Raw genomic sequence first — 12887 nt, 5'->3', positions numbered from 1 at the left:
TGTTGACTTATGTTTTCACCCAATGCATGAAAGAAGAGAGCGGACAGGCCAAGTATCCACATCCATTTGTTGTGTAGTATTTGCACACACAGCACTAACATCTACAGGAACAGATCTTTCATGTGTACGAGCAGTGGCTTCCATGAGAACTGGAAGCGAACTGCATGAAAGTCTTTGCACATACCACTGTACATGCAAAGGCTCTATCCCTGAAGATATTTGCATTGTATGCTGAGGGCAGGACTGATCAGTATGCATGACATCAGAGGAAAAGTGACTCAGCACATCCTTGCTAGTCCCTCACACATTAGGCAATGTTCACACATGCAGAACATCTGAAAAGGACTTCTGCCTTTCCCGCATGCCAGTGAGATTACACATTGTATTTGAATGCAATTACAATTCCGTGTTCTGATATTGCCCTTAAACAATACATTTTTCTTTCTTTTTCTTTTTTTTAAGAAATCAACCTAATTTTTATTGAACTGATTGAAAGTCTGTCTCTGCATGGAAACTTGTGATGAGAAGCCTTTAGCACAAGAACCTAGGAAGCCATCTTATACCAAGTGAGACCATTGGTCCATCTAGCTCAGTATTGTCTACGCTGACTAGCAGTGAATCTCCAAAGTTTCAGAGAAGAGTCTTTCACCTTCTGCACGTAAGGCAGAGCCACTGAGCTATGGCCTTCCTTCTAAAATACAACCCTTCCCCTTTTAACAACCCAAGCCTCATATGGAGAAAAAAAAGAGGGTGACAGCAAGATGGAGTACATGTAAAAGGGGTCTTAGTGTGATACTCGCCCACCAACCTTGGTCCAGTACCAGTAATGCAACATTCGCTCTTTATGGAATATGTAGATCTGTGTTCTTTCCTGCAAGGAAGGATAGCGATACTGCTGTATGATTTTTTTTCTTTTTTCTTTATGAGCCAGGGTTTTGTGGTGTATTGGCTCCTACACATACACAGTGTATGTGCACAGCCCAGCAAAAGAGAAGTATAAGTTATAAACCATAAAAGGACCTGAAATGCCTGTGTATAATTATGGGTGAGGCAATGTCTTTTGTACAATCAGCATGTAATAAGTACATATTTATTATACTAAAGCCACATATATTCATAGAATAGACCCTTCTGGATTCCCGAAAACTATTCTTGTTCCTCCTGTTCTTGTGTTAATAATACAGAGACACATTTATTCATCCTTTTGTTTTGTTTAGGTGTTCCAGCAATATAGCTGCTCCCCAAAAGTAATGGATAATATCTAATAAAATTGTCTTTAACAGCCCTCTTGTTCAGCCTTAGCAATTTATAGCTTGCTTGTTCTGTTAAATCAATTTCATAATATCACAAAATAGCAATTATCTTTAGCCCGTTGAATGCTTACACACCCATCCACGCACAATAAGATGCTGTAATAAAAGTGTTGAAATTAAATAATAGTTCTCACAGAAACAATGGCAGCTTTGCCTTAATTTGTGCTAATTCTTTGTATTTGGTTAAATGCTGAACGATAAACATCTGTATCTTAGTTGTGCATATTCCTTGAGCTATAATAAGGTGTTATGTTTTGCATTGTACAATGGCATGATGGAAACTTGTTTGAATATAGCTATAGTTGCTACCGAAATTCAGCTAGGAAGGTGAGTGCTACAAATATCACATTTCTGAAATTAAAAATAAAATTAAGATAAATGTTATCTGAAGTGTATGCCACAGTTTCCAACAAAACTATTTTTTTACCAGATGTAGGGTGACTTTACCTATCAGACATATGGATTCACAAGTTGATGTGGCTATTTTGATCATATTAATATTGAACAATGACAATCAGAAGCAAATCTACTTAAGAATGTCCTTAAAATAAATCTAAGTATGTGGAATGCAATCATTAGAAGGCTTCAGCATAAAAAATGACAGAATGTCACTGGGTTGATTCTTATATAACAAACCACAGCTTTAGCATTATGAGAATGAGCCTAGGCAAGCCTCATGCTTGCATGCTCCCCCTCCTCTTCTTTTATGGAGGAGTTTGGAAGCTTTCCCTTCTGTTTTAGATTAACCACAACTTGCCACATCATGCAGACCTGGCAAACTGTGGATAGTCTTAACTATGGTTGGTTGAACCCATAGATATGGAAATTTGCTTATTTCAGCAAGAATTGTTACTATTAATCACAGTTTAGGGTATGCATTCTAGGGTGACATTCAGTGGTGTCACCCCACTTATACAATGGACTTCCACTTTCAAAATGGACTTCTAATTGTGCAGTGGGACTTCCTACTCCTCCAAATTGCCCTGTGATCTTCCCAAACTACTCCAGAAGGCAGACAGAGGGACTGCAGAGGGGAGGAGAAGAAGGTGAAGTCCCATTGCATTCACTGGTGCTTCTTTACATTACCGGAATATCATCACATCACAGTAAGCCAAGTGGGCAGAACATAGCACTAGGAATGTGCAAAACCAGCTCCTCTATTTCCTTAGAGCAGGTATGACTAACCTATTTGGCCTGAGGGCCACGTTGAAGATTAGCCAAGGGACACATATCAGCGGTGAGTGTGGCCAAAATAGCAAATGCACACTGATTCATAAAAATGTGCTCATAGTCTCACCACACATACCGTACTCATTTAAACGGACAGAACAGACACATACACGCCACATATAAAGGCCCCCATTCACTACACAGCCAACTGCGAGGCAGACACACACACGTACTTTCAGACACCCAGTTTCTCACACACCAATTTTTTCTCTCACCCCAGAGTTTTCTTTCTACCTCCTCCGGTGCTGGGGTAGGAACAAAAACACTATTTTCTCTCTCTGTCTACCCCAACACAGGGCTAGAAAGAGAGGAGCCTCTCACGTAGCCTGCACTGGGTTGCGAATCTGAGCTCACTTTTTTGCAATGGCACCCTACCACAAGGAGAAGAGGGGTTTTTTTGCCAGGTAAGTGGAGGGAAAATGCTGGCAGGCCACAAAAAGTGGCAACTGAGTTGAATGCAGGCCATGGGTTCATGCCACACAAGAGTTTTCTGCTTTAGCCCTTTGTTCTCAGATACATATGAAAAGCCTGTGGGGTATCTCTTGCTTTTCTGAAGAACATATGTGCATGCAATTATTAAATGAAAATATAGAAAAGTCCAGTGCAAAGGCTACACAGAGAACCTGTGAAACTAATATCTATGAAACTGACTCCCCTCTCAGCTTTGCTGCTAGTTGGGAGAAAGTATTTCATTGTGGAAGAGAAAGTGATAAAAGACTTCCATATAACTTGTCAATTCACTGGCACTTTAAAGGGACTTCTTTGTGAAGAGGGACTTTGAAGGGACATCACTGAGGGCAGGGTAAGCTTGTCTGCTTCTGTAGCCTTTGCGCACAATTCTTCAGACTTAAGCATGTTTTGCATAGTATCTACTTCCTGTACCAAGAGACATGCTGGGGAACAAAAATAACGGTTGGCAGGTATGTTTTCTTGGGGGATGCTCTGGCATTACTTTTTGTGCAGCCAGCCCTCTGCCAGCCCCCTCCTGGAGTCCCTCTGTCTGTCTCTATGCCAAGCAAGTCACACAATTTGAATGCTGAGTGTATGCTTGCGTTTAAAAGCCAGGCCCTTTTCTCTTGCCTTAGGAGTGCTGGAGAATCCAGCAAGGTCAAGAGTCGCTACAGCTAATCAGCACCCTGTATGAATCTCCTTGCATGCTAATTGGCTCCCACCATATTGTGGTGGGGAGGCAAGAGACACAAGGAGGGAGAGACTCAACAGGAGTTAAGAGTGGGAAGTTTACTGAGAAGAGGGCCAGCCAAACCTGATTTGAGTTGGGATTTGCATCAGAATCTTACTAAAAGAAAGGACTTTCAAACAGTCCCACGCAGACCCTTAGTAGCCAACGCAGAGGGTAGGTGAAGACAGCCACACGGGGAGGGGGCTAAGGGCGAAGCAAAGCAGCATTTTTTCACAGAGAAGTGGGACGAAGGAAGGAAAGATGAAAGAAGGAAGGCTGTTTGTAAAATACAAGGTGCATTGCTTGTAAAGCATTTTTTCTCCTTCATGGTGCTTTTAGCAGATTGTTTGGGAGAAATTGGAGGGTGGGAGGAGAGAGTCAAAGGACTAAGATCAGTGGGGGTCTTTTACAGACATCACTGTGTGACACAGAACTCCTCACAGCTGATCTATGAAAAGCAGTTTTCTTCCCCTTGTAAAATACAGGCAGCCTCATTCTTCTTAGCCCTTTCTCCTTCTGCCTTCCCCCAACCTCTGTGAGGCTCACTCTCTCCCTTCCTCCACTTTCTCACAAAGAATCTGCAAAAAGCACAATCAAGAGGGAAATAATTGTTTTACAAGCAATTCCCCTTGTATTTTACAGGCAGCCTTCTTTTTCCTTTTCTTCAGCCATCCTTTGCCCCCTTCTTATGCCACCTCACCTAACTCTCCACCCATTCTTCTTAGCCCTTTTCCTCTCTCTCCCTGTGCACCCTCCGTTTTGGCTGCAGTGAGTCTGTGCAGGGAGAAATGAACACTTGTCTAGCAATGCTCCTTGTATTTTACAGGTATTATTTGCAAGAAGTCTTTCTCTCAGCTGATATGCAAAATGCAAGAAGATGAAACCTGTTTTTTGCAGATCAGCTGTGAGAGGAACCTTTCTTGCAGGCAGCAATGCCTTTAAAATACCAGCTTCATTGTCCCCATCCCCCACGGGGAGGGGAGAAACAAACACTTTGCTAGCTCTATGATTGGTGCTTTGGGAAGCACCGAGCACAGGGCTAGCAACACCCCATGTGCAGCGATTTCCCAGCACCTGATTGCCAGCGGGATGTTGTGGCTTGGGAACCCCCTGCAAGGGGTTTTGATAAGTTGGTTGGATAATGTCATGTGATTGACTGGTGAGTGCCACAAGTCACCTGTCAAATTTGGCCTGTGAAGGCGATCCTGGTGACTCGTGAAGGGACACTGGACTTAATTTGCTACTACACTACTGGCAGTTGGTGGTCACTGGGAGGACCACTGCCTTGGCCACCATTAGTAAGCTCCTTCAGCAACTTAACCCCCTTTCACCCTGTTTTGCATCCTCTTCCCCCCACCCCAAATTCCTCTCCCATTATTATTTTTTGCCCGCAGATAAGGCAATGAAATGGAGGGAGTGGGAGTTCTGTCTATCAAGCTACATGGAAGAGGGGATAAAAAAAAAGCATAACCCAGCTGGCCTGCTTGAGTATTTTGTTCACTCTTATTGCTTGATTCTGTTTTCAAGAGCGTTAGAACTATATCTATGAAGAGTACCACAAAGGTTCTCTGAGATCTTGTTAACAGCCTTCTGAGAGGCAAGGCATGCACTAATAAACTCTCAAATGGTCTCTGATGGTGAAAGGAAGAACTATCACAAAACAAAAAAAATTATATATGTGTAACTTCAGCAGTGGGAGCTGTGGCAACTTGAGGAGGAGAGCAAGGCCTGCTTCATAAAACTTAGTCTCATCTAAGAAGAAAAATGTTTACCACTGCCTGTCCATTCATATGTGAAAAACACACTGCTTATTTCACAGTTGATTGCACACAAGGCCCTTAGTCCCTCCACCTTTGAAGGAACTATCTCTCCTTTATAAACCATACTACTCTGGGTTGACACTATATTTTTGTTTGTCTCTGCCAATTGACACTGATGGGGTTATTGTTATTGTTAATAAGTAAAAGCAGCTGGATATGTATGACAGGTTGTCAATACTCAGTGCCATTATAGCAAGTGAAGGAGATAGGAAGACATAGTGGATTGAGAATTGTGGTAGATCCAGTATACTACCCTGTCTCCACAGTAACCAGCTCCAAACAGAGGCACAAATGGGTCATGATGAGATAGGACACTGAGAGCAAAAGCGATCTTGTGCTTCACTTCTAACAGTTTTATCTGTGGATACAATTGTTTTCTATATTGTTACACATTTGGATCTTTACTGAATTGTTCCATATTTTGTAAGACAGATGATAGGTAATCCCTATGATAACCACTGTTCCTTCAGCATAAGACAAAGAGACTACTATCCAAAGAAGCTGAATACTCACATGCAAAAAAAAACAATATAGGCATATACTTGGTTTGTTCATTTTCTTACACATCCTCAACACACTTACCTTAGAGCAAGTCACATTGTAACTTAAAGTCTGAGCAAATATGCATATGCTGTGAAAAAACGGATGGGTTGCTTCTTGGTAGTGCAGCACTGAATGCTGGCTGCTGTAAGAAGATAGATAACTTCACAACACTTGTTTACACTTATGGTAGGGGGCTGCAGTTCTGAACCAGAAACCCTGGGAGCATGTCAAGAAAACTGAAATTCCATTTTCTATAGGATACCCCATGTCAACAATAGAAAGTCTTCTATGCAGATTTCTCAGGCCAGATTGATCCCACCATTACTAATAAATAAATAAATAAATAAATAAGTGAGGGAGACTTCCATTTCATGTTTTTGCTTTTCCAGTGGCAAATAGCAACCCAATTTAGATGGCAGCATGTTTGATTTGGTCTGTGGGTCACCAATTGCCAAGCTCTAGTTTAAGAACACAAGAGGAGACCTACTGGATCAAACTGATAGTTCATCTGGTCAGGCATCTGGCCAACCAGGTGGCTCTGGGAAGCCTACAAGGAGAACATAAAGACAACAGAGAGCTTCGGCTATGGGGCGGTATATAAATGTAATAAATAACAGCTCTCTCATGTTGTTGCTTCCAGCAACCATCTTAGATATGCCATATAGCCATCATGACTAGTAGTCACTGACTCATCTCCCCTAATTTTTTTTTCTAAATGCCTATTAAAGTCATCCAAGCTAGTGGCCATTGTTTCATGTGATACTGTATTTGCAATAAAAAAAACAATTCCCAACTTAATATAAACCATGTAATTTATTAAGACAGCTTCATAGAGAAGGACTACTGTTCTCCCCTTGCCTCTGTAACAATCTCCCCATGTCTCTTCTTCCTCACTTTCTATTCCTCCTTTAGACTTCCCTCCCCCACTATTGCTGATTTTACTTTTAAGCTTCATACATATTGTTGCAGCCATCACCACCTCTTATGACAGTTAATGTATAGCTTAGCTTTTACATGCATGTAGTAATTGCACTGCTTGAAATTCAGTTCAAAACTTATATAGACAGTACTCAAGTGGGGAGTATTTAGAACACAGATTAAGAATATGTAAAATAAATATTTTTAGTGTAAAATAAATTGTTCTTTTGGATGAAGTGTTATATATGTTTGAAAATATCACAAGAGTTGATGTTACCTGACATCTTGGAAGTCACTGCTTATTTGTAATAATTTACTGATATTTAGATACAGACTAAGTACACATTCTAAATATCTTAGAAAAAGTGTATTTCAAATTCAGATTACTTCCCATAGGAAGATGCTCATCCTAATTGAAAATATGCTTGTGAAATATGTAGCCAACCTACATCTCCAATGTATTTGAGCTTTAACTGCACTGAGTTAATTACCAGTTAATAGTCTTTATCTCGGCAAGAGAACCAAGAATGTACTTTTATTAAATAACATCAAGTAATGTGTACACACCAACTTTCGCGAAGAAAATAATTAAATACTCTTTCCCTCTCTGAGAGATTTCTTATTTGCCACAGACGATCTCTATTATTTTAATTATGACGTAATGATCATGCAATGAATTAGGATTGCTTTATGGGAAATAATGGGTCTGTGCATTTTCATATCTGTTCAGTAATATTTGAAAGGGAATGCTCCTTTGCATACTTATTGAAAACATGTGCTCCAGAGCATCATCCAGTTGGGCCTTTGTGATATACATTTCCTGTTCTTTCCCATGCAAATTTTCACACCCCACATATGCGGTTGATGTGCTCTAAAAACTCATGGAACGTATTTTCAGTTGCATGAATCCCTTAAATAAATAGATATTGTATGCATGCAAAAATGAATTCTACAATTTAAGAAAGAATTACCGTTTAAGACTCTCTTATCTAAACTATTTATTTAATCAAACCCCAATAATTCTCTTTTAAGGTTGGCAAGACTTGTTTAGGAAACCAAAACAATTCAACCTCTTCTCAGCGAAAAGTGGCAGAAACAGACTTGCAGGTACTAGTCTTGTTTTTATGAATATGAACTGATTGTTAAATGTGAAAATTTGATTTCTTCAGTTATTATCTCTTCTGAAACATCTACCTTTAGAGAGAGATCCAAGTACAAATCAAAGCACTCCAAAAATGACACTCTGGCCTGAAGCAATAGAGCCTATAACATAATCTACATTTTTCCTTCTGTATTTACTTACTGAACACTTATTTTTAAACTACCCTTAAGGCTGCAACCTTAAATACAGTTACAGGAAGAACCATTGCATTCAATGGGACTTACTTTGTTCTGAGTAGATATGCCTAGGCTTGAACAGTACAGCAGTTAAGTAAGAATTTTTTGTGGAATAATTAAGATTTATAGTTCAACACTAACTCTGGTTGTTGGCCATGGGGCTTAACAGAGCAGTGGGGCCATTCAAGCAGAAGGTAGAGGGCAGGCAAATTGCTGCACCAGCCTGGAGATGGTGCAGTGATCAGGCCTAGATCAGGTCCAGTGCTCTCACATGATGGCAGTGGGACCAGTTTGGGATCCAACAGATCCTGGGCCGGCTCAGCCCCTCCCACTCCCTGCCCAACCATAAGGCAAGCTCCACACTGGTGGAGTGACAGTGTTACCACTTCACAGGTGGAGGCCAGGAGAGGACGACAGAGCCCAGCAAAGGGATACTTCCAGCCCCAAGCCCAGCACAAAGTGCTTTGGATTATCAGTCACTACCCTCTGTACCATATCTCAAAGTGTTCTAGAAGAGTCCTGAACTCTACTAAGCAGCTTTTGGGGAAGTTGGTAGGTGAGTCGGTGTCAATCATGTTCCCCACCTTCTGCAAGCAGAAATGCTTTCCACTTTTGCAAAGCATTAATTGGATACAGCCCTAGGGGGTTTCTTTATTGAGGATGTATGAGGAATTGGCCACAAGTGTCTATTTTAATTTACAGAGATTGCTATTGAATGGAACCCCAGATATCAAAAGAGAGCGCCTTAGTAGGGATGTCCACACCATCATTAAGTCCCATTTCCCATATCCTAGCATAGCCTGATCAACACAGATAGTATGAGTTTCCTAAATAATTTGCAACACAATATTTTTCAACACATTAAATTTTCTTTCCTCTGCACCCTTCTCTGTCTTGAATTTGAAGACTCCTTGTGGCAGAGACCTACCCTTTTTTTAGTTCTGTGAAGTTAAAATCTACATAGTCCCAGGCATGCTGATGGCACTAGAGAGAGAGACTATAAGAATGGGATAGAAAGATGTGTTTTCCATTGTATTCCCCACCCACTGAAAATAATTAATCTTTTCCTCTAGTAGCAAACTTGGGTGGCCTGTGCCAATTACTTTGGAAGCAAAATGAGCCATCAACATATCAGGAGGAGGTTGCTGCATACTTGGGAAAACTCAGCAATATGCAGAACATAACAGTATTTTATAAATTAAAAGACTGCAAAATACCCTCATGATGGTATGAAATCCTCTCTACTAGGGGTATGTACAACCTGATTCACTTCAGACCAAATCAGAGGTTTTCCAATTTGGCTCAGCTTCAATCCCCCCCCATTTGCCATTGGGAATTTTTTCAAAAATAGCTTCCCCCAATTTTGAAATGTTCAGGCATAGTAGCCCCTCTAGAATGGATAAAGCCTGCCAAATTACAGGCAATGGGTCCATGGGCTTTTGTCCTGGACACCTCTATAATGTGATCCCCCCCCAAAATGAACCATCTCTTTGTCCAGAATTGTATGAAATTTGCAGGTAAGGATACTTCTTCTGATGTCATGAATCCTGCCAAATTTCAGAAGGATATCAGCAGTGGCTTTCTTGCAAGGACAGATGTTACAGTTTTGGAGCAGCTGAAAAAAGGAATAAATTCATATCTTCTTTTGTTTTCTGGGCAACTGGTCTGAAAATTACAGACATGAGAGAGAGAGATAAGAAATCTGCAAAATTGCTGAAGATTGGTCTAGTGGAAAATTGGTTTAGTGCCACAGAGTGCTAGTCTGGGTCAAGAGATTGTCAATCCAGCGCTTAGAGGCAGTTAGTTCATGAATCCCAATGGGGCCATTAAACACCAAGACGTAAGCAGTCTAGTAGCATTTATTGCTGAGCCTACTCATAGAAATAAGCATGAGATCTCATGTTCCTTAGCATCAGTGTTTAGGAGCTGCCCTGGGAGCAGCTGGTTGTCCCTCTACCACTGCTGGGAGGGGCCTCTGCCATTATGGTTCTCAACCTGGGTAGAGCTGTGGCTCTGCAGGGTGATGTCTGTTTCTCACTCCCTGTGACAGGCTGCTAGATATACTCTGCCTGACCCCTTCTCTGAGGGGTCAGCAGCTGGGTGCCTGCTAAGCTCCTGCTTGCCTTGTGGACAGTAGAGTGACCTAATGCAGAGAGAATGTTCCTCTCATGAGAGCCCACAGTTCTCATGAACTCTGAAGGAGAAAGTTTGTCCAGGCCTGGTAAAATCATTTTCTCTGATCTCAAGCTAGACCTGTTAGTCACAATAGAGCTCTCCCTCACATCCATTTCTTACGTTGCTTTCCCTTCCCCCATCTTCTCACCATGAATAAGCTTAGCAACATTACTTTTGCTTTTAGCAAAAAGGAATATCAACATTATTTTGCATTCAGGACTGCTGAAATGCCATGAAGCACTTCAGGGGTCCCTGCTTCACCTTGTGCCACATCATGAAGATCCCACTGATAAGTCTAAAATACTTTAGTGTGATGGCACCTACACTTTGGAATTCCCTCCCATTTACTATTAGACAGACACCATCTCTGTTATCTTTTTGGTGCCTACTGAAGATCTTCCTCTTTCAACAAGCCTTTTCAGTAGAGACCTTATCCTAGTCTGTGTCTGTGTTGGAATTACTTTTTAAGATGTTCTGAAAGCTGTTTTGTTTTAAAGTCCTTTGTTTTTAAGATGTTTTAGAGTGTTTAGAGTGTTTTTGTTTGCTGCCCTGGGCTTCTTCTGGGAGGAAGGGTGGGATATAAATTTAATTAATAAATAAACAAACTAAATAAATAACACTTCTGAAGCATCCTACTTCATCTCAGGATTTGTCTGAATCCAATGCATACCCCTACTGCCTACATGAATGCAGAGTTCAGGCATGACCAATTACTCTACTCTGCACTCAAGACAAGTCATCTGTGCAGTTGCTGCCATCAGTTCAGGATTTTCTGAAAATTTGAAAATTTAAACACCAAAAGTTTTAAAAAGTTAAACACCAAAATGCCTGTCATTTTTATTTGAAGGTGGGAGAAAAGGGTCATGCCAGATCTCCCCATGGAAGTAATTCCACAATTGTAGAGGCTCCATCAAATATATGCTGCATCTTGTAACAGCCAAACAAGAAGTGGTAGAGAGGCAGATGAGCTATTATGCTGCCTGAGCTGTGTCAGAGATCCCTGACCATAACTGGCCAGCAAGTGACCAGGCAGAAAGGGCATTGTTTTTTAGTTAGGGAGACAGAAGAGGGTGTGTATTAGTTTTCCCCTGACAAATCTATTGGTTCCATGATTATTTGAATGAGGGAGGTTTTTCTGCTGTTCTCTAGGCTTGGAGGAGAGCAGGAAAATTTCCCTTGCTGATGCCCAGGCTCTGACAGTCTTGCAAGGCAATTGATCTGCTACATGCCTTTCAAAAGAGCAAGGCTCCTACCAATGGAAATTTTACCACTCTCCCTTGGGGCAGGTGAATCTCACTTATTGTTGCCCAAGCCTGGAGATCCCCTGCAACTTTATGTTGCAAGTCCCACTCATGATATTTTAATACTGATTGTGTTTTTCTCCATCTATTAACAGAAATCACATAGTCCTCCTTGGATGAAACCAGAAATTAAAAAATCAACAGAGAGAAAAGAAAACAACCCTGAAGAGTTGGCTAAAATCAAGGAAAAGACTCTGTGAACATCATCCAGCTATCTTTAAAACATTCTTCATTTGCTATCGTCTTCATCTTTTTAGTCCAGAGGCATGAAAATGTACCAGGTTTCTAAAGCATGCAATTTTTTCACTATTTTATGGATGTTTGTAAATTAGTCTAGAAATTTCTGAAATAGATTGATTAGTATCTTTCAGCAATAATCCAACAGAAATGGATGTTTGAAAAAATGCTTTGTAATACAGTCCAGTTTTTTGAAATATTATTCTGCCCTGATATGTAACTTGCTTATTATAAATCACTCTGTTTTGTAAAGAAATGCTATTAAGAATTTTTATTTTATTAACCAATCCTGTTTCATAAGTATCATTATTCCATACTAAGGTCAGCGAGTGACTTTACACACACACACATTCAACCAGGCACATATAATTTGGTTATCTCAGTTTTGTCTGGAATCATTGCCTAATGTCCATAAGGCTCTAAATGCAACTCTGTGTAAATGGCAATCCCTGGCTATACAATTTATCTGAAAGTATGGGTATTCATTCTGTTCAGATAAAGTGTATTATATTCTATAGCATGTAGTTATGGAAAGTAATCCAGGAAAAGTTATAACCTTCAGTTCCATTGAAAGTAATGGGACAAAGGTCTAGTTCTCATAAAATCATTAAGAAATTACAATGAGTCTGAAAGCAACTGACAGAATGTTATGAGGAGCCTGGTGACTGGATCATATAACATCGATCTTGTATCACCTGCATTGGCTACCTATTTCTTCCTGGGCTCAATTGAGGTACTAACCTGTTTCTCAGTTATACCATTTCATACTAGAGAAAGGAACCACATGACTGAATATTACTTCCTATTTTAAAAGATTCACAGACCATGTACA

The 12887-nt window shown here is 40.6% G+C and overlaps 1 protein-coding gene across 4 annotated transcripts in view; it reads left to right on the top strand.

Annotated features, from left to right (window-relative positions):
* LUZP2 (leucine zipper protein 2) overlaps positions 1 to 12289 on the top strand; it is a 592171-nt gene extending 579882 nt beyond the window's left edge. For all 4 annotated transcript variants that reach the window (XM_061610611.1, XM_061610612.1, XM_061610614.1 and 1 more), the window contains 2 exons: positions 8037 to 8111; positions 11914 to 12289. In XM_061610611.1, the coding sequence (XP_061466595.1) occupies positions 8037 to 8111; positions 11914 to 12018 (180 nt within the window). In that variant the 3' untranslated portion in view covers positions 12019 to 12289. The remainder of the gene's footprint in view (positions 1 to 8036; positions 8112 to 11913) is intronic.
* The last annotated feature ends 598 nt before the right edge of the window (positions 12290 to 12887 follow it).

Source organism: Rhineura floridana, chromosome 2 (assembly GCF_030035675.1).
Source record: "Rhineura floridana isolate rRhiFlo1 chromosome 2, rRhiFlo1.hap2, whole genome shotgun sequence".
Lineage (NCBI taxonomy): Eukaryota > Metazoa > Chordata > Lepidosauria > Squamata > Rhineuridae > Rhineura > Rhineura floridana.
The sequence above is the reverse complement of the archived record's forward strand: the minus strand, read 5'-3'. Positions and strand labels throughout refer to the sequence as shown.